Source organism: Mustela nivalis, assembly GCF_964662115.1.
Source record: "Mustela nivalis genome assembly, chromosome: 14".
In the NCBI taxonomy this organism is placed as follows: Eukaryota; Metazoa; Chordata; class Mammalia; order Carnivora; family Mustelidae; genus Mustela; species Mustela nivalis.
The window spans coordinates 14,655,938-14,681,526 of NC_139033.1; the positions used below are offsets into that span (position 1 = coordinate 14,655,938).

General features: G+C 58.4%; 1 protein-coding gene and 1 long non-coding RNA gene across 3 annotated transcripts in view; one reads left to right on the forward strand and one right to left on the reverse strand.

The window, feature by feature from the left end:
- LOC309847823 overlaps positions 1-25,589 on the forward strand; it is a 243,159-nt gene that overhangs the window by 172,716 nt on the left and 44,854 nt on the right. The window lies entirely within an intron of this gene.
- DHX37 (DEAH-box helicase 37) lies at positions 211-25,120 on the reverse strand. 2 transcript variants are annotated; one of them, XM_082698601.1, is made up of 27 exons: positions 24,897-25,120; positions 23,304-23,473; positions 20,483-20,595; positions 19,573-19,912; positions 16,351-16,499; positions 15,197-15,289; positions 13,579-13,675; positions 12,564-12,677; positions 12,360-12,461; positions 11,983-12,097; positions 11,587-11,682; positions 11,306-11,388; positions 10,406-10,553; positions 9,774-9,850; positions 8,949-9,181; positions 7,674-7,785; positions 6,551-6,657; positions 6,216-6,404; positions 5,368-5,492; positions 5,166-5,282; positions 3,825-3,997; positions 2,971-3,085; positions 2,683-2,820; positions 2,387-2,481; positions 2,220-2,293; positions 850-947; positions 211-699 (listed from the first exon to the last, which is right to left on the reverse strand). In XM_082698601.1, exons 1-27 carry the CDS (start codon positions 25,000-25,002, stop codon positions 614-616), a joined length of 3,465 nt encoding a protein of 1,154 aa, XP_082554727.1. In that variant the 5' UTR covers positions 25,003-25,120; the 3' UTR covers positions 211-613. The 2 variants fall into 2 exon arrangements, with proteins under 2 accessions (XP_082554727.1, XP_082554726.1); XM_082698600.1 differs by having other exon boundaries at positions 11,306-11,682.

The following is a 25,589-nucleotide window of genomic DNA, read 5'->3' on the forward strand; positions in this document are numbered from 1 at the left end:
ATTAATGGACTTTGTGCATTTATACTATAGTATCAGAACAAATTGATTTAGGACAAACGCTGGAAGGAGAGGCCATCAAGCCCTACAGGCAGGGTGGACAGCTGGGTGCACCCACCCAGGCCAGTTTCCCAACGTGCCCGTCAGGGTGGGGGTGGGACAGTGTCCAGCAGACACGTGCACGGAGACCCACTAGATGCGCACACAGGTATTCTGACAGCAGGTATTTTTATTAAAAGTGATGCACGGCAAGGGAGCACCACCCCCGCTGGGGAGAGGATGCAGAGGAAGGGCCTGAGGGCACCGCCTGCTGTCGCTTCCCCTCCGGCCCTGCCACTCCGCAAGGGACTAATGTAGTCCCCAGAGTGGCACAGGAAGTAAAACCATTCTCCGCCACATAATAAGTAGTTTTAAAAAGGACCCCTGGGGTCCGACTGCCCAGGGCAGCAGCAAGCTGTGTCCAGACGTCTTATATCCCAGATGAGCGAGGGTTTCCAGGGGCCTGGCCCGCCTCCTGGGAGCAGTCCACCGGCCAGGGCGACCAGGCTGGAAACCAGCCACAGCCAGCTCTCTGGGTTCCCCAGACCAGTCCCTGGTCTTACAGCCAGGCCTCGGGTCAGGGGTCAGAGGTGGGGGGCCAGGCTTTCTCAACGTCGGCGTGCATGGCCTGTGGGAGCCATTGACAGTACTCGGCCAGCAGGTCTGCAGAGGGCAGGAGAGAGGACAGTCAGAGCGGCTCTGGACCCGGGTGCCCGCAGCACAGCAGCGCCTCCCACCACCCCTCGGTTGCCTCGGTGGGTCCCAACCTGTCCATCTGCGAGCCCTGGGCCACAGGGCACGGGTGACACTCACATTTGGGGCTTTTCCTCCAAGCAGCCAGCAAGGCCTCCCGGCAGCTGGCCTGCTCGGCAACAAGGGCTCTCAGCAGACTCTCGGTCCTGGGCTGCAGCCTGCAGGTGGAGACGTGGCTGTAGGGTATCGCTGCGCCCAGCAGCTGTGGGAAGGGGCGGGCCCCACTGCCAGGCCAGCCGCACCTAGGACGGTGCACAGTCTGCCTCTGTCATGCTGGGGGTGCTGGCCAGACAGAGGATCTAGACTCGATCACCCCTCCAACTTCATCTCTTCTCACGCTTGACTCTTTCCTGCCTCTGACCCCCCACCCTGGCTTTCGACAGGGTCCTCAAGCGCTACCACCCAGGCTGCTACCATACACGCTGCTCATCCCACCTAGAACCTTCCTCCGTACTTCTGCTCACAGCCCTACCCTGTCCCCATCTGCTTGGTCAGACTCCGCTGGACCAACCCTACCCCACTGGACGTCCTCCCCTGTCCCTTTGTAGCCCAGGCCCCACATGCCATCTGTCCTAGTTAGGTTCTCTCTGGTGACAGCCTCCGCAGCTAGCATGAGGACATGCCCGGCACAGAGCAGGTGCTCCGAAATGCCGGGGGAACGACTTGACTGGCAGGGGCCCCTGGCGCCATGCCCCCACCCTGAGTCCCAGGAGACCCTGGCCTACGTACACGCCTGCCTGCTGCCTATGGGTCAGGCCCCTTGCACCAACTAGGAGGTCACCTTAGGAAAAGGGGCATGTGTCTGCTTGGAGCTGGGTGGGCAGAAAGCAAGCAAAAGGGAAGGGCAGGGATAAGCAGAAGGTTGTTGGGAAAGGGGGGTCCTGTGCTCAGCAGGCAGGCAGCCCCCAGGGCTCGTGTGCAGGATGTCTCCTGGACACCTGGACCTCAAGATGGGCTGACCAGAGTCTCCCCAAAACCTCAGAACATGACCTTATTTCCTTGTTTGGGAGGAAGATCTTTGCAGATGGAATCATTTAAGAGGAGCTCGTACTGGACTGGGGTGTGCCCTACATCTGGTGACTGGTGTCCTTACGAGAAGAGAAAACCCAGAGACAAGGAGGCACAGCCACGTGAACACAGAGGCAGACCTTGGAGGGATGTGGTCACAAGCCAAGGAATGCCTGGATGCACCAGGAGCTGGAAGAGGCAGGAAGAATCCCCCCACCCCCCGCCCACCCAGAGCCTGCAGAGGGAACACGGCCCTGCTGATCCTTCACCGCCAACCTCTGGACTGTAAGGCTGCGAGAAATCTATTTCTGCTGTTTTAAAGCGCTTGGTTGGTGGTCATTTGTTACGGCCGGCCCTGGGGCGCTAGTGTGGGCTCCCTTCCCCACCACGTGCCACCCTGACGCTCCTGGGGAAGCCTGTACCTGGCCCATGTCTTCAGCATCGTGCTGGGGCTGGACAACAAGCAGCCCCGGTAGGAAGCCAGCTTGGGGAAGACCTGGGGAGAGACCACAGGACGGGATGAGGGGTCCCGGCTCACCTGCCCATGCCCCCCCAGGCAAGGGAGCAGGGGAGCTGCTGGGCTGCCTACCTGCCCTTCCAGCAGAACGCGGGCGAAGTGCTTGTAACAGTCAATGCCCTCCGGGAAATCCACCTGCACCGCAGGGAGCGGCCACCCGACGCGATCTGGAAGGCAAGAGCCTGTGAGCAGGGGTCTGGGATGGGTCCCCATAGGCCCCTAGTCATGTCCCGGAGTCTCGGGTCCCGCCCTGTGAAAAGACAGAAGGCCTGAGGTGACACGGCCCGTGACCTCCATTCCCAGGGCGCACGGTGTGGGACCATGTGTCTGCCAGCACCTGAGGCTGGCAGGAAGTCACCCTGACTCACAGAACACGCTGGCCCGGTGACACAGTACCCGCCCCTTCTCCGGGCAGTAGGACGGGGGCGGCTCCTCCAGGGGCTTGTCGAACTGGCAGTAGGAAGGCAGCAGGACCGGGATCCACTGGACCTCAACAGCTGAAACACCTGGGAACCAGGAAGAGAAAGGCTGGGGGGGTCGCCGCGGCACTGCTGTGGAGGGGTGCCAGGGTCCCACCCCCCCAACCAGGGTCCCGGTGACACAGCTCACCAGAGCCGCAGAGAGTCAGACGAGGAGCTGGCCACCAGCTCGGCTACCTTTCATGTACATCTTGGTGGTCTCCACGATTTCCTGGTAGACCACGAACTCGGGCAGCTCTCGGAAAAGGACGGAGCTGGGGTGGATGAAGACGGGGTCATCGAGGAGAGGTGTCTGCAGAGAGACGGAGAGCGAGGACGAGTCCAGGCAAGGCACAAACACCAGGGAGATGAGCCCACGTGAATTCGATTACACGCCCCGCCTGAAGCGCAGGAGTGTGTGCGGTCAGCCCACGGTGGGGCCCCGCGCGCGCGTCTGTACGTGGCCACGTGTGGGGCAGGTCTGTATGCCGAGCAGCACTGAGCCCCGCGGCTGCACCCGGATGATGGGGTGCCACGTGAGACAAGCCACACATAGACCACTATGTGAAACATCCAGAACGGACACTTCCGGAGACATGGAATGCAGATTCACGGGGCAGGGAGATGAGCAGAAAACGGGGAGCTCCTGCTAACGGGCTCGGGCGTCTTTGGGGGAGGCTGACGATGCCGTGAAGCTGACTGCGCCTGTGGCCATGCAGCTTGTGGAGACGGAAAGCCACGGAACTGCACGCCTTCAAGCGGGGAATTGTAGGGCATGTGATTTCTCTCTGAATTAAGCGGTTACGAAAATAGAGTTGGGGGCAAAGCGAAGGCCCAAAGGAAGATGTGACCCGGCCGCACACCCTGCCCTGATCCTTGGCGGGGACTTTCCCAGAGGCTGCAGGCACTCGTGTGTGAGGAGGAGGGGCCCCCAACAGCCCCCCCCGCGCTCAGGCTGGCAGGAGGCCAGAAAGATGGGGAGGGCGGGGGGGCCGGGAGCCCGGCGAGGAGATCAGCCTGCGCACCGCCCTGCACTGCCCGCGCCCGCCGACCTTGTAGGCGTTCTTCCACGTGTCGTCCAGCAGGTCCTCGCTCTGCACCCTGCGCGCCAGGTGGTCGCCCAGGCCGGCCGCCACGATCTGCCGCAGGTAGGTCACCTGGCTCTCAGACGGCGGCTGCATCTTGGGGTCCACGAAGAGCCCGGCCTCAGGGCACACGGTATTGACTGCGAGGAAAGCCAGGTATGAGGACAGTGGGAGCCGCGGTTTCCTCTGCCCTGACCTCACACCACTCCACGTTGTGGAGCTCCAGACACTCCTGCCTACTTGTTTTGGCTCCTCTCCACCGAGGCTGCTGGGGGAGACAAAGCCCTCAGCTGCCTGCCCCAAACCCATGCCCTTCTCCTCCTTAGGACAAAACCCCAAGTCCTCAGCGGGCAGCAGCAGGGAGGCGCTAAGGGAGAACCCGCTGGGCGGGCGTGGACCATCCCCTTGGCCCGAGTGCAAGACACGTGTGTCTGGATGGGACCCGATGAGTGGGGTTGCAAATAAGTCTCGGCGAGTAGGTGAATTTCTCATCCTTGGGTGCGCACCACAGGGCGAAGACTGTCTCGCTCGAGCTTCTGCAGGGAGCCAAGGCAGGCACGAGATCAGGGGAGGCCTCACCCTTCCGCAGGGGCGAGGGGAGGAGGAGGAGGACGGGCTGAAGCTGTGGACGGTATAAAGAAGGGGGCTTTGGGCCCTGCAGCTCGGGAGGGGCAGAGCAGGGAGTACGGGAGGCTCACACTTGGAAGAAAACTATGTTCTGAGATTTACCGGATAAACCTCCTCTTGTCTTTTCTACAAAACCTTTGGCAGAATACATGTTGTTTAACATAAAGAGAAAAAAGGAAAGAAGAAGAAAGAACGCAGGCCCAAGAACAGAAGGCAGACGAGCTCCACCAGCTCAGCCCAGGGGCAGGAAGAGGGGGACCGCACCGCCAGCCGCTCCCTGCCTCCCCAGAGGGGCTCCACTTGATGCAAGGGAGGGAACCCAAGATGGGACTACAGGGCCTCAGGGGCTGCGGGGAAGATGCAGCGAGCAGCTCCAGGCCCGCCCTAGGGATGTTACTAAGGAACAGAGGAGCCGGGGAAAGGCCTCGTGGGAGGGACTGCACGTTACCCTCCCTCGGCCCGCACGGCCCAGAAGTGGCCAGGACCAATTCGGGGGTTACGGATCAATCTCAGCGAGCAGGTGAATTTGCAGATGTGGACTCCGTGGATAATGGGGATTAATGGTGCGGGGTGAACGCGGCTCAAAACAACTTTCATCGTTAGAACGGTCAAGTTCTCTGCCGGTGTCGCCAGAGATGGGGGACCTGGGGAGCCGCCAGAGGCTGGCATGGGGGACGCTACCTGCAGTGGTCAGCTGTCCCCGCAGGCGCCGGATCTCCACCATGGCCTTGTACCGAAGCCCGTTGGCCTCACAGAACTGGGGGGAGCAGCCGGAGTACTCACAGGCTCCCACAGCACCTGCGGATGAGGGGGCACTCGCGTGCTGCCCTGCCCCAGGCCTGCCGGACCTCCGCCACCCCTCCAGGCCGCAGGGGGCACGCACCGAGCAGCACCATGATGTCTCCGAGCTTGAGAGAGGCGCCCTGCCCTGCCCAGATCCTCTTCATCTGGGCCACCCGGGCCCGCTTGGCCTTCAGCCCGGCGAGCTCGCTGTCGCTGGCCGCAGGTCTGCAAACACACACCCCCACCCGGGCTACCGCTGTTGGCCTGGCTGCCCTCGAAGCGGCAGGGGCAGAGAAAAATCCCAGGGGGAGCCACTGACTAACACGGTTACGATCTTGGACATAAAATTCACCACCTGTAGCCCAGGAGACGAAAAATGTGCGTTCTCCTAAGCCAACCATTCTCTAGATCAGATCTAGAGACCTGATCACGAAGAATCCAACAACCAATGCTGCCGTCCCAGCCACCGAGGGCGGCCTGGGTCAGTGATCACTGTCGCAGCTCCCCGGCCCGTAGAGAGGCGCCAACGCCAGGGTTAGAGCGTGCGGCAGACACAGTTTGGAGCCCTTAGCTCGTGTTAACTACTTTAACCCCGACAACAACTCCATTATTATTTTTGTCTCACCCCCATTTTCCAGATGGGAAAGGTGAGGCCCAGAGAGGTGAAGTCACCCCCCTGAAGCCACACAGCCTGGAGTAGCGGAGGGAGATTGGAACCAGGGGGTCTGGGCCAGAGCCTGGGCTCCTGGTCATTACAGGCTCTATGGGCTCCCCAAGAGAAGACCGGACTCTGCAGGGCTCTGAACGCCGCTGGGCTCAGAGCGGACGAGCACTAGCATGAGGCCACCCGACGTGCCAGTGACTCCCCCTGGAGGCCGGGCTCCCGGTTGCCGCTCAGCACAGAGCAGCCCCCACTGGCCTGAGCAGCGCCCCCAACCCCGTGCCCACCTGTCCAGCTCCTCGAACAGCTCGCGGACAGTCATGGCGGCCACAATGGTGATGGCGTAGGGCAGACAGCCGTGTTGCCTGCTCAGTGCCAGCATCTTGGCATAGCGGGGCGCCACGGGGAACGTGGCCATGGTCCTGCCCAGTGCAGTGATGGGGCAGCTCAGCCGGGACCTCTGCAGCTGCTTCATGCTGGAGGAGGGGGATATGCGGTGGAGGGGTGGGGTGAGAGGTGTTGCGACTCTGCGGCCCTGGTGCTCAGGGCAGCTCAGGAGGCAGAGGGCTGAGAACGGGGCTGGGAACTGGCTCTTGGCTCCCCCCGCCCCGACCCTACCTACCTCTCTGTTTTCTGGGGCGCCTGCAGGGCACCGAGTGCGATCAACAGCTCCTCGGCGGCCACGAGGGCCTCCACGGAGGGAGGCGTTGGAAAGGGGAAGTTGATGACCTGGGCAGGGGGAGAAGTGGAGGGGCAGCTGGACTGCAGAGAAGCAAGCAAGAACGCGGGGGCCGGCACGGCAGGCCGGGCAGGAGGACAGCGCTCCCGCACCTGTCCCGACACCACTCACGGCCCCGACACTCAGAAAGGACCCCAGGGACGCTCCTTGTCTGTGAGCCAGGGGAACCCCAAGTGCCCCCTCCTTTATACGATCCACGCGCTCGATAGCATGTACTGAGCACCTCATGTGCGCCACGGCCGTTCTTGGCCCCAGAGACCAAGAAAGCAGACGACAAGGGCTCTGCCTATGCCGGAAGGGCCCGGACGACCCGGGAGTGAGCACGGAGACCGGCGTACCCGCATGACAGTGAGGGGAGGGGGGGACCGGGCTCAGGGGCGGTGGCAGCTGAGAGAGGGTGAACGACTCCAGACTAGTGTTCTAGCAAATCCGCACACACCCGCGTCCACAGCTGCTCTGGCGCTCACGGCCACAGGTGGCGACAACACAGGCGCCCATCGACAGGTGAATGGCTAGACGGTACGTGGCCGGGCCCCAGGATGGAGCAGGACTCAGCCGGAAAGGACTGAAGTGCGGACACATGCCACCATAGGGGTGACCGCTGAAGACATTTATAGGAATGACTCCATTTACATGAAATGTCCGAAGCAGACAAAGCCATGGAGACTCGGGGTTGGGGAGGAAGGATCGGGAATGACTAGTAATGGGCCCAGGGTCTCTGTCTGCCTGCACCACGCTCCCTGGAACAGCAGAAAGGTGGGGGACCCCTGGACAGGGGCATCGTGAGGATGCTGCTGTCGCCAGAGGATTGAGTCAACAGAACATTCTGGAAGTCCATGGACAGCAACAGCCCTCTGTGCCGTGGGCAGGTGCTCTGGGTGTTGGGAAGGGTGCAGTCCTGGGGAGGCAGGGGGTCTCGGGAGCCGGCCATGCCGGGGGGGAGCTGTGTCTACACAGCGTGCGGGAAGCTCCGTGGGGTACGGGCAGGGCTGGGGCCACCGCTGACCTTTTCAATGTTGAGTGCTTTCATCTGAAGGATCAAGTCTTCAACGGGCCTCCGGCTGATTTCAGGAGGAGGAAACTGCTCAAAGTCACCAAAAACTGCAGACGAATAGAGCCTGGGCCAAGAGAAGTGCCAACATAATGGAATTATTGTATCAATAAACCGAAAGGGAACTCGGCCAAGCCACCCGGCACTGGATCTCCACCGGCCCCGGAGGACAGGCACGTGTCCCCACGCCCCACCCACTGCCTTGTGTCCCTGCCCCGAGGTGCGGACTCAGAGGGGTCAGCCTCCACGTGAGGGACGGAGAGTGGCGCCTGGAGCCCAGTCCCCAGCAAACAGCAACCACGGTCACTTCTCCCTAGGTTTTTGTGCACCATTTCTCAATTTCCTTTTCATAATTTGAAATATCAACAAAACCAGCAATAAAACTATCAAAAATTAAAAGGACAAAAGCTGCAAGAGCACACTTGCCAACAGCACCTCTAAGGAGGCTTTACTGTCCAGATTAGGAAAAGAACTCTTTCTGCTCCACAATAAAGGACAAGTAACCCTACTAAGAAACAAGCAAGAGATCTGAAAAAGCATTTCTCCAAAGAACACAGATAAATGGCCAAAATGCATGGGGAAAGACACGCAGGGTCACCAGCCATCAGGGACACGCAAACCAGGACTACAACGTGCCACCGCAGCACACTTCCAGTCTTTAAAAAATGGAAAACTAACAGGTATTGGAGAGAACATGGGGCAACCAGGGAAAACTTCCATGCACGGCGGGTGGGAGGGCCACATGGTGTAGCGGCTGGGGGACACAGCGCAGCGGGTCCCAGCCGGAGCAGCATAGCCGCCACGGAACCCAGCAACCCCTCCCCTGGGACAGACCCAGGGAGATGGAGACACCCATCCAAGAGTGGGGACAGGAAGGGGCAGTGATGAGAATACCGGGAACGGGCTGTGGAGACGCCACACACCGCCGCCAACACTACAGCCCCCCGAACGGCAGGCTTCAAAACGGTGACATTTATGGTAGGTTAATTTCACCACCACGAAGTTGTCACAAAGTAACACGAAAACACAGCCACTACAAATTAAGTCACCTACTGAGTCAGTAGCCAACTGAGCACCAACGAGGCCCCACAGAACCGCCCAAGGACCATCTCCAGTAGGACAGTACCCGCTGCAGCCTGGGGAGGGAACCCCCGTTCTTTGCTCCATGCTGGTGGCTGCTGCAGTGCCCCTCCACCCCCCGCATCACTGGAGAGGCCCAGGGAGGCCCACCTGTAGCAGTGGCCCGGCTCCGTCCGGCCCGCTCGGCCCGCCCGCTGATCGGCTGAGGCCTGGGATACCCAGGTGACTCGGAAGGAGGACACGCCGGTGACACGGTCGTAGTGCCGCTTCTTGACCTTCCCACAGTCTACCACGTACTTGATGCCCGGGATGGTGAGGGACGTCTCGGCCACGTTGGTGGCCACGACACACAGCCGTGTCCCCTCTGGGGGAGGCTGGAAGACCTGGGATTATGGGGGTGGGGAAGCAGCAAAAAACCACCAGAATCAGGAAAGAATTCATGTGACAGATGGGTGGTGGGGGGTGGGAGAGGGGCCAAGAAGCCAGGAACTCTCTCTTAATCACAGAGAATTTTTTAAAGATTTTTTAAAAAAATTTATTTATTTGACAGACAGAGATCACAAGTAAGCAGAGAAGCAGGCAGAGAGATCGGGGAAGCAGGCTCCCTGCCCGATGCGGGGCTCGATCCCAGGACTCTGAGATCATGACCTGAGCTGAAGGCAGAGGCTTTAACCCACTGAGCCATCCTGGCGCCCCTTAATCATAGAGAATTAGCCAGGCTAGTGGGACCGCAGAGGTGGCGAGGGGGACAAGCCCTCTCCTTGCCTCAGGTCACAGTGTTTCTCAGCATGGACGCAGGGAGGCATTCCTGTTCTCCAAAGAGATCCCAACTTCCTTCTAAAACTGGGGGTGTTGATCAAACCACTGATGACGAGGACAGCCCAGGGCCCAACCTGCCCTTCTCCCAGGGCCCTTCGGGGGGGCCCCAGCCAAGTACCCAGCCAGCATCCACCCCGGGCCCCAGGCTGTTGTTACCTGCGCTTGCTTCTCGGGGGCCAGCAAAGAGTAGAGCGGGAGCACGTGGAGGGGGAGCGAGGCGTCCGGCTGCTCACCTGCCGGAAAGCAGAGGCCCGCTGGCTCTCCCAGACGCCCCCGGCAGGCGCCCACCTCAGACCGCCCGGCAGCCCCTGATCTGTTCTCCACGCTCTGGACAGCACAGTGGGTGAGCAGAGTCTGGCTCGGAGTCAGAAGCTCCACGATCCCCACCTCATTCCCAGTGGGGAATGCCGCTTTGCTGTAGGATCTCCTCAGAGGTCTGGCCACCAGACGCCCTCGGGCAACCCCACGAGGCCCCGCAATCCTCTGCCAACAAGGGGCCCTAGAACTAGGCAGCCCTCCCAGCCAGGCCTGAAGCCTCCATTTATCCAGCAAAGCCGAGCACCCCCGTTACAATTAACACTACAAATATTTGAGGTTCTGCTTTGTCAGGCAGTTGAAAGAGCTCAGCAAACAGTAGGCACAAAGCGGCAGAAAGCCCAGCTCTCTTGAGGCTCGAGACAAAGATGTCTGGGCCTAACAACGGGGCCTGGTACACAGCAAACGCTCAAGAGACACCTGCTAAACGAACGACCGAAGGACCATGAGTAGGGGCCCTGCCCGGGGCACACCTCCATCTTCTCCGTCGTCCCCCAAGTCCAGGTCAAGGTCGGAGCCCAGGGCCTCCTCCTCCTCCTCGTCCATCTCCGCCTCCCTGTCCTCGTCACCCTCGCCTGCTGGCAACACCGAGTAGCTGTCCAAACTGATCTGGGGCAGTGCCTACGGCAAACAAGACGTCAGAACCACAGACTGCAGGAGATGCAGGTCACGGGCAGGAGAGACAAGCGCGTCGAAGTGCAAGGCCCCATCCCCCGACCCCGGAGCCACGAGGCCTCAGGCAGCTCCAGCAGCCCTCCTCGCTGTATCGTTGGGGCTAACCACAGGACTATCTCACTCGGCTACAGGCCTGCTGTGAAGACGGACTCAGCATGCAGGAGGCACTTAGAGCGCCGCCCGGCGGGTCCCAAACACAGCATGGGGGTTAGTGACCTCCAAACAAGGATGCTGTTACCCACGCATCCATGACGACAATGTGCAGATGCCGGGGGAGAGCACCCCCGCCCCGGTTCTGCAGGCAACACCAGGGACCCCGAGCCCTCCCAGAGCATCTCACAGGCCCAGGTCAGGTGCTTAGGGCTGGCCTTCTAGAAGCGTCCTCCTGGCCCACAGCACAGGGAACCGTAAACACTTCAAATCACAGCGCACCCTGCAGCCTCTGAGCAGCACCGCCCTGTAGAACCTCTTCCACTGTAGGAATGTACCAGACCCGTGCTGCCCAATACTGTCGCCAGCAGCCCCAGATGGCTACTGAGCCCCTAAAATGGACTGAAGTGACTAAGGAACTGAATTTTAATTTTACTTCATTTTAATTAAATTAGCCTCCACACAGCTACGTGGGGCTGCTGGCCACCAGAGAAACAAGGCAGCCTCAGAGCCCGGAGCTGCCCCCTGCTGCGCGAGCCTCTACACACCGCTGCCGCCGCCGCCCTCCTTGCCCTGGTCCTTGACTTCTTGAACTTCCGCATCTCCTCCACTGAATCTTCTCGATCTCTCTCTGCAACAGGAGCAGATTGAGGAGAAAGACATCTTGAGGCCAGATGCAGGCTGAGGACTCTGTTCGTCTGTCCGGAGTCAGGCCGCTCTGCCGCTAGCCATGCCCAAGGCACGGGCTCCCCCGACAGGAAAGCCGTGAGGCCGGGAGGCCGAGGCTGACCCCCCCGCCGGCTCCCAGGGCCCAGAGCTGCCGCGTTACCTGGGGGCCTGCGTCGGGTGTGTGGGAAAGCTCTCCTCAGCCTGCGGCACAGCGCGTGCACCTCCGCCTGCCCCGTCAGGAACACCAGGATGCCGCCTGCGCCAAGAAAGAGACCCCCCGCTATCCATGTGCTCACAGAGCAAGCATCGTCTTCCCCGTCCGCTGAGAGCTGGGCACGAGGAAGACCCGGTCACAGCAGCTGAGACCCAGGCCAGAACATGTGACAGGGAGCTGGAAAGTGCTGCACAACCCGCTATTTGACTCCCCGGGCATGGGCACAGAAGACCAGGGGAGAGGGACGCCAACCAAAGCCCGCACGAGGATGCTCACGGCGGCTCATCTGCACCCCGGGGGTTCGGAGGGCAGGTCCGGCCTGTCTGGTCCCCAAGGCCTCACCTGGCGGCAGCATGCGGTGGATCTTGCAGACCTTCCGGAAGCACTCGCCACTGTAGTCCTCTAGCGGGGTCCGCTTGTTGAAGTGCACGGTCACCGGGAACTGCCGGGACTCCACCTGGGATGCACCCCAGGGGTGCACCGGGGCCGTGCACTGAGCCTCTGCCACAGCCTGGCGCCTCCTGCCTTCCCCGACCTACCTGCCCCTGGAGCTCCCTAACGCCGGCCCGCATTCACCGCCCGGAGTCGGGCCCCCACCGGCAGAGAGGCCACCCCCACGCCCCCCCCCATGCTCGGCCTCCGCCAACCAGGTGTCCCACCATCCCCGCCGCCAGGCCCTGCTTGCCCTCGCCCGCCCGAGGCTCTGGCCCCGGCACTACCTTGATGACGGGCGGCGGCTGGGGGAAGAGCCGCTGGTTCTGCGTGAAGTCCTCCACCCGCAGCGTGGCCGACATGATGAGCAGCTTCAGCGGCATGCGCCTCTAGGGGACAACAAACCCGGTGACGACGGCCAGAGCCCTGGCGTGGGGGCCCTCGGGAGACCCTTTCACCATAGCAGGCAGGCGTGGCCCAGGGGGTTCTACCTTGGCCCGGAGAGCCACGATGCGGGACAGCAGGCCGATGAGGATGTCCGTGTACACGCTCCTCTCATGGGCCTCGTCGATGAGCACCACCTTGTATCTTGGCAGCAGGAAGTCCTGGGGAGGGGGAGGGGCGGTGGGGTGAGTCTGCCAGCCCGGGCCCGAGCCACTCCAAGGTCACGCACATCCCAAAACTCTCCCACCCCGGGAGCTCTTGTCACTGCTGGCAGGGATCCCGGAGCACCTGGCCTGTGACCTCGGGCAAGTTCCTCTGCCTCCCTGTGCCGGGTTCTCTATTCCTAAGTTGCGGCAACAGAACCCACCTCGCAGAGTCACAGGGAGGTTTCTGGGACAATCACTATCTGTAAAGCGCACAGCCTGGGGCCCGGGCCCGGCAGAGAAACTGCTGGAGGAAGGGCAGCTACGACGCATTACAGCCCCGCTTCCCGAGCCAGGCGCTGGCAGGGTAGGGAGGGCAGGCAGGGAACAGGAATGAGGAGGTGGCAGCAGGGGGAACCGAGGGTGCTGGGACAGCAGATGCCACAGAGAAAGGAGCCGTACTCAACCCCATCACAGCACATTCACAGCTACATTCCCAGTGACCGCAGCTGGCATCCTGGTGGAGAAAGGCATCACCTCTGCCCTGCCCAGAGGTCCCTGCCCGGGTGGACGTCGCGCAGCCAGGAGTACACTCGTGGCTGAAGCACGTCTGTGAACCAAATCAGTGACGTGAGTCCACACGGAACGAGCACCTGCCAGCTGTTGTGCTGAGGGGCTTCTGTGCGTCGCATCATCTCTGCTTCAAAACAGTTATGAGTCCAGGCTTTCAGATCGAGAAGCTGAGGCCCAGAGAGGTTAAGTAACTTGCCCAAGGTCACACAGAGGTGCTATGCCGCGCAGTGCTTTGCCGGTGGTCACCATGCCAGCGGCTCACTTCCTGGGGGCGGGGGTGGGGGGACACGCAAACTCCCCAGCCCAGGCTCGCTGGCCTTGCTTTGTGACAAGAGGAGCGACCAACCTTCTGGATTTCCTTGAGCAACACGCCATCCGTCATGAACTTGATCCTGGTCTCCTCGGTGACATTCCCTTCGTATCGGATCTGGTAGGAGACGACCCTGCAGAGATAGGCAGGCCAGGCCCCGGCCAGCTGCAGCCGTGTGGTTGCACCACACCAGACAGCAGAGGCCTGGCCCGCACTTTGTTGCCAACGTGCTGTGGAGGGCAGGGGGACCGCCGCAGCCCCCTGGAGGATACGCCAAGCAGACCCGGACCGCGGCTGGAGTGCGAGCTGGACCACCAACTCTGGAACCCTTTCAGAAGAGGACAGGAGGATGCTCCAGAGTTCCTCCGGGCTGTCATGGTCAGGGTGTCATGTTTAATGTCCACGACTGGGGCTCAGTGGATTCAGCCTCTGTCTTCAGCTCAGGCCATGATCTCAGAGTCCTGGGATCGAGCCCCACATCGGGCTCTCTGCTCAGCACAGAGCCTGCTTCTCCCTCTCTCTCTGCTGGCTTCTCTGCCTACTTGTGATCTCTCTCTCTGTCCAATAAATATATAAAATTAAAAAAATAAATAAATAAAATGTCTATGATAGGGGCGCCTGGGTGGCTCAGTGGGTTAAAGCCTCTGCCTTCGATCATGATCCCAGGGTCCTGGGATTGAGCCCTGCATCGGGCTCTCTGGAAGAGCCTGCTTCCTCCCCTCTCTCTCTGCCTGCCTCTCTGCCTACTTGTGATCTCTCTTTCTCTGTCAAATAAATGAAATCTTTAAAAAAATAATAAAATGTTCACGATAAAAAGCGAAAACGGAGGAGAAAAGAGGGCAAGTCTGTATGTACAGTCATTTTCAACGTATACCGTCTGATGCGACAGGGAAGACACAAAAGGATGTGGGGAGTAGAAACCATTTCTGTCAAAGTCAGATGGGAAGAGATACAGACAAATGCACAGAGCTCCTTGTCCGTGCCTGCAACTGTCTGGAAGGATCCGCAGGAAACACGCTGCGGCACCTCCCCCCACCCCCCCACCCCTCGCTTGCATGCCGGTCCCGGGGTGCAGGTGCTGCTCTGCCCACGTTCACTAACAAGCCAGATGAGGGCCACTCTACATGCTTTGGTGCTTTCTCAGCTTTAGACCACACTGGACGTGCCACCTCTTTGAAGCCGAAGACCACAGTCTAGGCTGGGGCTAGGCAGGCGCATTCTAAACGCGGCCCCGAGACAGCCTCAAGCAAGCACTGTGCTGGCTTCGTTCTGTCGTCCAAATCACGTCCCACAGCCTCACCAGCAGCAGACGATCTGCGCTCAGGAGCTTTGCCTAAAATAACTCGCCTGCACGAGCACTCATCATTGCCCACTGTGTCCCGCCCCCTGGCTCTGCTCCATCCCTGAACCCCCAGAAGGGTCCTCAGTGCCCTGTGCATGAAGGGAGCACAGGGGCCTGGATGCCCTGTCCGTGCTCTGCGGCCCCCGCCCAGGACGTCCTACTGTCCAGGGGATGGGAAGCCTTCCTGCACGAGCAGCCCCCCGTGCTCAGATGCGGAAGCAACACTCCCACCCAGCGCCCTTGGGACCGACGGGGCCCACCAGCAAGGCCAGGGGCCACCCTCACCCCTCCCCCAGGAGGCAGAGCCCTCACCTCTGTGACAGATTCATCTCCTTGGCCACTCGCTGGGACATGGCCACGGCAGCCACTCGGCGGGGCTCCGTGATGCCGATGATGCTGTTGTCACTGGGGGAGGGAGAGCAGGACGGGCGCATCAGCGGCGCTCCGGCCGCGCGTCCATCCCCAAGCCGCCCACGTTCCATGTCAGGATCCAGCATGCGGAGCGGCCCTCTCGGCGGGGGGAATGGGACGGGCACCAGACAAGGCACCTCCGAACAGCACAAGGGAGCGGCCCGCCGCTCAGCACACAGATGCTTCGGCGGTCACGGCCCGATGAAAACCAGACAGCTGCTGCCAAAACGGGGCCCGGGGGGAGCAGAGAATGTGCTCCTTTCGACACAGAGCTTGCCAAGGGCTAGGGGCCAGATTCTGGGCTGTGCACAGAACAATTAACATAGTAAGCTGCTCTCCTTAGGAGGGTCAGCGTACTGGGTTGAAGGTGGCTGGCATCCAGGGCTGGAGTTTCAGGAGGGCTCCTGGTCGTGTACCCGGGCTGTCTGCACAAACAACGCGGCTGATGCTGGACCACCTGCTCATCTTCTGGGCACCTGGGACTCAGGGGTGTCCCGGGCAGAGGGTGCCAAGGTGACCACAACAAACACCCCCCCGCTCCGTCTACTGGGAGAGGGCTCTGGAAGCCCGTGGCCTGGATCCGCCAGACTTCACCCCTTGTGCCTCTCCCCTCTGTTGGCTGTGTTCTGTGCTCTTTTGCTCTAGTAAAACACTTACGTGTACAGCTACAGGCTGGGTCCCATGAACCTTCCCAGCAAATCTGTGAAGCTGGGGTGGTCTTGGGGACCCATGATGCACACACGGATCAAAAGTGCCAACAGGAGGAGACATCAGCAAACACACTGCCCCACATGCCAGGGACCAATCTAAGCATTTTATGCAAATTCCCTCTGTTCACCTACATACCCTGTGAAGTAGGTGCCATGGCTGTCCTTATCTCAGAACTGAGGACGCAGAGGCCCAGAGAGGTTAAGGAGCTCGGCCAACGCCACACAGCACATAAATGGCAAAGCTAGGACTAGATCCGTGGGAGCTCGTGTTCGGAATAACTTTTGGAAATCACAGCTCCACTGTCACCTGAAGAACCTTCAGAGGACCGTGCGGCCAGCCCCCACCTGCTGTAGCCTGCTTCGTAGAGAAACTGCGGCACCTGCGTGGTCTTCCCGCTGCCAGTCTCCCCACACACGATGACGATGGGGTGCTCAGCAACGGCCTCCATGATCGCTTGTTCTTCGGCGAGAATGGGGAGCTTCAGCCGCTCTTCCTGGCGGAAGAGAAGAAGTCAGTGCTCAGGGAACTGGGGGTCAGTAGGACTATCAAGGTTGACACGGTTTCTGGAAAGGTGTCCGTGGGCATGTGGATGCTGCAAGCTTCCTATCAAGTTGATGACGCCCTGCCACAGGGGAACGGGTGAACCCTGACCGCTGAGGAGCGGGACACAGAGTCACAGCCCCCAGGAGACAGAGACATGGGCGGGGTCCTTCTGGGTCAGAGTGGAAGTTCTTGGGGAAGGCTTAGCTGGGACAGAGGAGCCCCCCTGAGACACAGCAGTCTCAGCTGTTGCTGGGAGCGGGGTGGGTGGGTTTACATTTCCATCTGATCACTCCAGTAAACAACCCGGTACTAATCTTATCTAATTCAAGGACCTGCCACTCTGCGATTCCTCCCACAGACACATCCTCCAGAGCAGTGACTTTACGATTTTATTCATTTGAGAGACTGCGTGCGTGAGCTCCGGGGTTAGGGAGGGGGCACAGAGGAAAGGGACAAGCAGACTCCCTGCTGAGTGCGGGGCTTGATCCCAGATCCGTAACCCTGAGATCACCACCTGACTGCAATGGAGAGTCAGATGCCTAACCGACTGGGCTGCCCAGATGCCCCCAGAGCAGTCACTTTCAAACCTTCTTTCCTATAACCCACACACAGAGCAGGTTTTGTGTGGTAACTCATTACACACACGCACACACACACGTACACGCACGTACAGCTGACCCCTGAACAACACAAGCTGCGTTTGAACGCAAAGAGTCTGCTTCCTTATGCACAGATGTTTTCCCTGTAAATGAAGGACAGCACTAGGAGCGCCTGGCTGGCTCCGTCAGCAGAGCATCTGACGCTCGATCTCAGGGTCACAGGTTCAAGCCCACATTGGGCACAGGTATTACTTAAAAAAAAAAAGGTACAGGACTAGAGATGTGTTTTATCTTCCTTATGATTTCTTCACATCTTTTCTCTGGCTTGCTTTATTGTAAAAATACGTTACGTAACACACACCACACAAAACACGTATCAGTTGGCTCTCTCGTGTTATTGATAAGGCTTCTGGTCAATGGCAGGCTTTTTGCGGTTAAGTTTTTGGGGAATTCAAAGTTGCGTGTGGGTTTCTGACTGCGCAGAGAGTCAGTGCCCCAACTGCCGTGTTGTTCAAGGGTCAACGTTTCCCATACTGGAAAAGTTTTATGAACCACTGCTCACGTTCACTCTCTGAAGCACACTCACGTTAAAAAGCATCCCATTCTATTTCTATTCTATTTGCTTCAAAAGCAAAAAGTGCTGGCGATCTCATGACCCATGGCGGCTGTGACCGTCAATGTGCAAACACTGCCCAAGAGAAAATGTTGCACGTGTAAGGATACTTGAACTGTGCTCCATTCACACAGTAGGACACGACACAGCCGGGGGAAAATGCCCCCCCAGGCAGATGAACTTTGGCTCGTGCACCACGGTGCATAAATAAAGCTCAGAAACATAAAACTAACAAAAAAAGCAAAAGGCTGGGGGGGAAAATGACATGATGTCGTTTATAAAACCAGGTAAACTTAAGTAATAGATGGCTTGGGAACATGTATGTGAATAAAGACTAAGAGAGGACGAAACTAGACAGGGCAGTAGGGACACCTGAGGGTGGAGCCAGGGTCCCCGCATGAGGGTGAAGCAGGACCCCACGCCACCACCAGCCAGCAGATGGCACTGAGCTCTGACTTCACCTGGAAGGAAATCTAGGGGCGCCTGGGTGGCTAAGTCGGTTAGGTATCTGACTCTTGGTTTCAGCTCAGGTCATGATCTCAGGGTCCTGGGATGGAGCCCTGCACGTGGGGCTCTGCACCTGGTGGACAGTCTGCTTGGATTTTCCCTCTGCTCCTCCCCTGCCTGCCTCCCGGACCCGCCGTGGGTTCTTGCTCTCTCTCTAAATAAATAAAATCTTTAAAAAAAAGATTCTCCCGGGGCACCTGGGTGGCTCAGGTCATGATCTCAGGGTGCTGGGATCGAGTCCCACATCGGGCTCTCTGCTCAGCGGGGAGCCTGCTTCCCCCACCCCTCTGCCTGCCTCTCTGCCTACCTGTGATCTCTGTCAAATAAATAAAGAAAATCTTTAAAAAAAGAAAAAAGATTCTCCCTGCCCCCTCCCTCTGCCCCACCCCCAGTTACACATTCCCTCGCTCAAAAAGAAAAGTCAGCCAGCTTGCTCTAACCATATGTAAGGACATAAATGCACCTGTAACTGAAACCAGTTTCAATAAATACTACTTATTCTTATGTAGAACATAGCACTGGTATCTTCTTTCTTTTTTTCCCATTAAAAAAAAAAAAAAAAGGAGCTGGTCACCTCTCCCGGCTTCCACTATACAATCTGCGGTCTGAAACTGACCCTCTCAGGCCCAGGGAGCCTCCTGCCTCAGGGACTCAGCTCGGCGGTTCTGAGTGTGGGACAGCCCCTCTCCTCGGCTCCCGGGGGGTTCTTAGCACTTGCCCTAGACAGCTTCCCAGGCCCTCCTGTTCTCTCCCTTCACGGCCCCTGATCCTTTCCGACACGGCTCCTGTCCCCGCCCATGTCCTCTGCTGTGCTGATAGCCGGAGGCTACAGAGCATCGCACTTCCAGGGCCTGGCCACCCGCACACACTCGGGCACCGAGGTGGAGGCCCCCTGCTCCCCCTGCCCCCACCCCGTTCTGCAGATGAAGAAAGGGAGGCCCGGGAATGGGCGAGAAAGTGGTGGAACCAGATGTCCACTTCAAGTCAATGGACTGCACAGCCCGTGCTCTTGTCCTGGTGAGTGGTCACCTGGGACAGGGACCCATGGTCAGAGGCCGAGGGTGACGGTGAGCCGGTGATGACAGAAGTAGGCCTGCCCTGTGCCGGGCCTGCTGTAGGCACACGTCAGTCTCTATGACAACCCCCCAGGACCCCCCAGGTAGGCAGTTGTCCCTGTTCCAGGAGAGGCCGCTGGGGCACAGGAAGTAATGCGACCTGCTTGAGCCCCAGGGGTGCCCCCACCACATCCTCGACCCCACACTGTGCTAGCCTGAGCACTCATCACCAACACCAGAGCAGCGAACCTGCATTTCGGGGGTGCGGTTCACAGGGATGAAGACGGCGGGCTTCGCCGGGGGCCTGGCCAGCGTGGAGGCTGCTGCTGGAGGTGCCGAGGTAGTTCCGGCCAGACAGCCTTGGCTATTGGGCCCTGGACTTCCAGTGCCAACCCCTGGTGCAGCTGGCAGTGCCCCGGCCCCAGCCTTCACCAGCTCAGCGACAGGGGCCTCCTCTGGTTCAGATTCTGCTGAGGACTCATAGTCCTCCTCCTCTTCCTCCTCCGACTCTTGGTGATAGCGCTTCCGGTTAGCCCCGCTGAGGCTGCTGATCTTCTCCTGCCCCTGGGCTTCGGTGTTGTCAGACTTCCTGCCGGGACAGCCAAAGGACAGGCACGAAAGCCCTACAATGGGCCAGTCAACCCGACACAGCTCTGTGTTGCTATACACCCCACCACGGCCATACCCCTTCCCGCCCCAGGGCCTCTGTACTTGCCTCCCTGCTCCCAGCATGTACACTCTCCCTCACCTGACCCAGACGTCACCCAGCGGGGAGACCGGCCCATCTCCTTTCACCCTCTTTCCCTGCTTTACTTTCTGCCTCGTGCCTGCCAGCACTAGACACAGATGGAGTCAGTTGGTTCTTGCCCATCTCCCCACCATGAGACTGTAAGCTTACTTATTATTCTATTCTTGTGCACCCCTCTACCCCCAGGGCCGAGAGGAGAGCCTGGGACATAGTTTGCACTCACAGCAGCCATAAATACGCACAGTGCTTAAGACCAGGACTCTGCCCTGCAGGAAACCCCATCGTGGCTGGGTGGAGAAACCCCGCAGCCGGGGTCCTGGGAGCCTCTGGGCCGCTGCCCACGTCTGTCCTCTGTCCTTCCACCACTCAAGCCCGCCCCCAGGGCACTGGCAGGGGGCCCGGCGCACTCACTCTCTGCTCTGGTACATGCGGTCCCCCGTACCCAGCTTGGACGTGGTGTAGAACAGTCGCAGCTCGGCTTCCGAAACCTGGACTTGGCTCAATTTCTGCAGCATCTCCACTCGCTGGGGAAGGAAACAAGTGCATTAGACATCAGGCAGGATGACCCTCTCATTGGACAGGAAGCGAGACTCTACATCAGATTCTGGCCTCGCGAACAACTGGTCTTTTTAACCTTAAAGGTCACATTATGAGTGTTGCATGGCGGTCCTGCCTCCCGGTGATCCAACCCGAGCTGAAGGCAGATATTCGACTGACTCAGCCACCTAGGCATCCCCCAGGGTGGCTTTCTATACCGCAGGACGGAGTCTGGCGCCAGATGGAGCAGACTGTCCCTGCCGTACCGTGTCTGGAGAGATCACCCACCATCCGCCCATCCGAGGGAGACTGAATAAAGGCGGGCCTGTGTGTGCAACAGGGCGCTCCCCCGCTGTCTCCCAGGGAGGGGAGGCTCTGCTGCGCCTGCGAGTGTTCCCCGCACTGCCTTCAAGACAGCAGCACGTGGGGACAGGGACAGTTGGCCTCCTTCCCCTGGTGAGCGACTGAGTTTTGCTCCTCTTGAAATCAGGTAGATGCACTTCTATACGTGCTTCCATCTGTGTGCTTTGCAATCAAGAAAAGGAAAAACCAGGTACAGAACGGTGGGAGAAAATACAGTACAGGATTTTGGAAAAGGACACCCCTGAAGGAAAGTGAGCCTCCCTGTGCCAAGGGCTCCAGGGACTGAGTGTCAGGGCTGTGAACAGGGACCCCGGGTGGTGACCTCAACAGAAAGGCATATGGGCATCGCCTAAGGTCTCCAGACTGGGGTTCCTTGGTCTCTGCGCCGCAGACGCTGTAGGCCAGAGAATGTTCTGCTGTTCTGCGCACTGCAGGCCACGTGGCAGCGTCTCACGCCTCCACCGGGTGTCTCAGACACGGCCAGCGGGCCTCTGGGGCAAAACTGTCCCAGATGCACACAGTTGCCCCAGATCCAAATACCATTTCCAGGAAATTCAGAAGGGCAAAGGAATGTGCTTAACTTTACCACAGAGATGAAGTTTTTAAAATGCTGACACTGGGAAACTCTACAGACAACCAACCTGATTTCCTTCGACAAATGACAAGGGAGAAAAACAAAGGAGGTGGGGTAGGGGAGCATTTATGAAACAATTGGAAATTCGACCACTTACTGGATAATTGATTTTTTTTTTTTTAATATTTGATATTTTAAAGAAGTTTAGGTGTACTAATGGTCTTGTGGTTATCTTAAATGGTCCTTATTTTAGAGATACAATTGGAAATATATATGGAAAAAATGTTATGCATAGGGGGTTTGAATGGTCCCCCTGCAAATATGCCCATGTCCCAGAATGTGATCTTATTTGGAAAAAGGTTTTCTTCAGATCTAATTATGTTAAATTTCTCCAAGTGAGTTCCTGCATTATTCAGGTTGGTCCCAAATTCCAAGACAAGTGTCCTTACAAAATACACAGAGAGGAGACAGCCATGTGAAGACAGGGGCCAAGACTGGAGGGACGTGACCACAGGCCAGGAATGCCTGGGGCCACCCCAAGCTGGATAGAAGGAAGGCTGCCCCCCGACAGCCTTCACAGGGACATTGATTTCAGACTCCTGGCCTCAACAGCTACAACAGGACACATCTCTGTTGCTGTAAGCCATCCAGATTGTTTCGGCAACTCCGGGACCTAGATACAGATTTCTGCTACCTGGGCTTTGACCCAGAAGGTGGTAAAGAGGCCAGCTGTGGAGATGACTGGGGGACCGTGGATTGACAGTTGCTGTGCTGGCGACAGGTACACACTGAGTTTAGTGCACGAGGTTCTCCATTTCTGTAGATGTTTGAATCTCCCATTACAAAATGTGTTCCTTAAAAAAGTATGAAGGGAGGGGCGCCTGGGTGGCTCAGTGGGTTAATCCTCTCTGCCTTCAGCTCAGGTCATGATCTCAGGGTCCTGGGATCGAGCCCCGAGTCGGGCTCTCTACTCGGCAGGGAGCCTGCTTCTCCCTCTCCCTCTGCCTGCCTCTATGCCTACTTGTGACCTCTCTCTATGTCAAATAAATAAATAAAATCTTACCAAAAAAAAAGTATGCAGGGAGAAAGGTTGATTCTCCAGAATTAAGTTAAAAAAATAAGTGACACAAAATGATTAAGACAAAAAAGGAAGAGATGACCATGCTAATGGGCTGACTGCCCAGTTAATAAACATCCGGCCTCAAGGATGCTGGGTGCATCCAGACTGACGGAGACTCCTCGGCAGGCCCCTGGAGGGTCTGCAGGCTCCTGAGCTGTGTCAGGTATGGGGGCTGCTGGCCACAGAGGCCATTCGAATTTTTTTTTTTTAAGATTTTATTTATTTATTTGACAGATAGAGATCACAAGTAGGCAGAGAGGCAGGCAGAGAGAGAGAGAGGAGGAAGCAGGCTCCTGGCTGAGCAGAGAGCCCCATGTGGGGCTCGATCCTAGGACCTCAAGATCATGACCTGAGCCGAAGGCAGAGGCTTTAACCCACTGAGCCACCCAGGCACCCCGAGGCCATTCGAATTTAAATTAAAATTAAGCCACATAAAAAATTCCTTTCTCCAACCATACTAGCCACACATGCCCAGCAACTACTATATGGAATTGTGCAGACACAAAGCATGCCTCCACCCTCCCCGTTCTGGAAAGTTTGACTGGACATTCATGTGGCAGAGATCAAGCCGGGGGACACAGACCCCGTCTCTCCCCAGTGTGGGGAGCCGTATGCCGACCCTGATGGAACAGGCGTACCTGGCTCTTTTTCTCCTTCTGTTCTAAAATTTTCTGCAGCATTTTTCGCTCTTTCTTGGTCAGAGGCTTCTTCTCCTTCTTTGACAGTGGAGGGGCTTTGGGCTTCTTTTTCTTCTTTCCCGGCAAAACAAGTGCGTTGCTTGCATCGACTCCTTTCAACGTGTCTTTATCTGGAAAGACAAACATGCCTGAACCCCCAGCCCAGGGACCAGAGACCACAGAGGCCTGTGGTTCTCCAGGGTCAACGTTAATGCCATGTTCTCCGGGGGGCGGGGGGGGGGCTCTGTGCCTCCTCTCATGGGCACCCATGTCCCATGTGTGAGCCCCCCAATGCCCACACAGGAATGGGGGTGCAGGCCCGTCAGTGTTCCCTCAACTCGTCTGCCCAGCACCCACCACGCGTCAGACTCCATGGTGAGTGAGGGCACCTCCATCATGGTGGTCAGCGGAGGGCAGGGAGGGAACCTGCTGCAACAGTGCTCCCCTCAGAACGGGGTCGTGCTCTCTGTGGATGTGAGGTCAAAACTATTTCCATAATACCATAATACTACAACATTCTCCAAAGCCTTTGCAGGGCACTAAATGCTGAGTTCAAGCCATATCTACTTTTTTTTTTTTCCTAAAGATTTTATTTATTTATTTATTTGACGGAGATCACAAATCAGGAGAGAGGCCGGGAAGCAGGTTCCCCGCCCAGCTGAGAGCCCCATGCTGGGCTCGAGCCCAGGACCTTGAGACCATGACCCGATCCCAAGGCAGGCTTAACCACTGAGCCACCCAGGCGCCCCCGTATCTACTTTTCAGTGTCATAGTTTGAAAGTTCCCAATCTAGACCCCAATTCGGCTACCGTATTACTCAACCTGCGGCAGCCCGTCGGGGAGCACCTGTCCTGCCTGCCATCTAAGGCTGCGGCTCCCACCCCAGGGCTCCGTGTGGGCTACGTCGGACTCCCACTAGCTCCGACTGCCGGTTGGACTTGTCCATCTTTGTGCTGCGAAGTGTCAGAGCAGCTGTGTCTCCTCCCACCAGCATCTGAGCTCAGCAGGGCAGAGATTTAAATAAAAAAAAAAAACCAGAAAGAACTCTCCTGTTGTGTCCCCTGCAACAAATCATGGCACACAGTGGGCGAACCTACCAACAGGGAGGAATCCGCGCAGAAATGTCTGGGCTGAAAAAAACTCATTCAGGGGTCACTGGCAAGGAGACTGTAACAGAAGCCAGAGAAAGAGATGGGACGGCTTCACTTTCTTGCCCACATTCCCCATGCTACTAAACTAGGGCTTAGGGCTCCTGGCCGGCTCCGTCGGAAGAGCGGGGGGGGGGGGGGCTCCTGACGTCAGGGTTCGGGCCCCACGTTGCAGCAGGTTCCCTCCCTGCCCTCCCCTGGGTAAATAAAACTTCAGAGCTCGTGCCGGACTCCACAGGGGAGAAAGCCTCGGGACTGTCCCCAATTCACCGTTACAATTAGACTGTCACGGTGTCCCGCTCTGTGGAGCATCTGAGAGGGGGTTCCTCCCGGTCCCCCCCGCCCCAAGGTCTCGGAGGCAGGACGCAGGCCAGCCCCGGCCCAGCCTCCGGCCGGGACGCCTTACCCTCTAGTTCCAGCCGCACGGGGGGCGGCTCCGGGGGGCCCTTCGAGGGGCCGGGGGTCGCCTGCAGGCGCCCCTTGACGTTGTAGCGTCGGCGCAGCTTCCCCATAGCGCCCAGGACCGCCCGGGTTCTGGGGCACAGAAACAGCCCCGAAGCCCAGCCCACGTGGGCTCCCGGACCCCAGGCTCAGGCCGCGAGACTTCCGGACTGCGTTCTCGCGAGAACTGAGGATAACCGGAGCCTGGGGGGCGGGTCTAGAGGCGGGGCCTGTGGAAAAGCGGGGCGGGGCCAATTTAGAAGCGGGAGCGAAGCCTGAGGTCGCCTTAGAGACCTGAGTTTAAGCCCTGAGTGGTTCGCGCCTGGTGCCGCTGAGTCTCTAAATCTGTTATTTGCTAATACTAATTGGGGAGTGGGACTGTTTAGTCGCCTTTTAAAATATAATCCTCTCCACTGCAAACTTCTTCCCTTTTGTTTTCGCTCATCTGCACTTTCTGATATTCCTGTAAGAGACATAATTAGTTGTGCAGTGAAAAGGCACAAATGTTTCCATTACAGGGCAGAAGCACTAAGAGAAGAAAGCATCCATTAGGCGGCTTTAAACTCTCATTACCCCATCACATTATCTGCAGCGCACTCGGAAATAATGTATTTTCTGGATCCTGTAATTATCTTGCATCTAGAACAGTGATATCGGC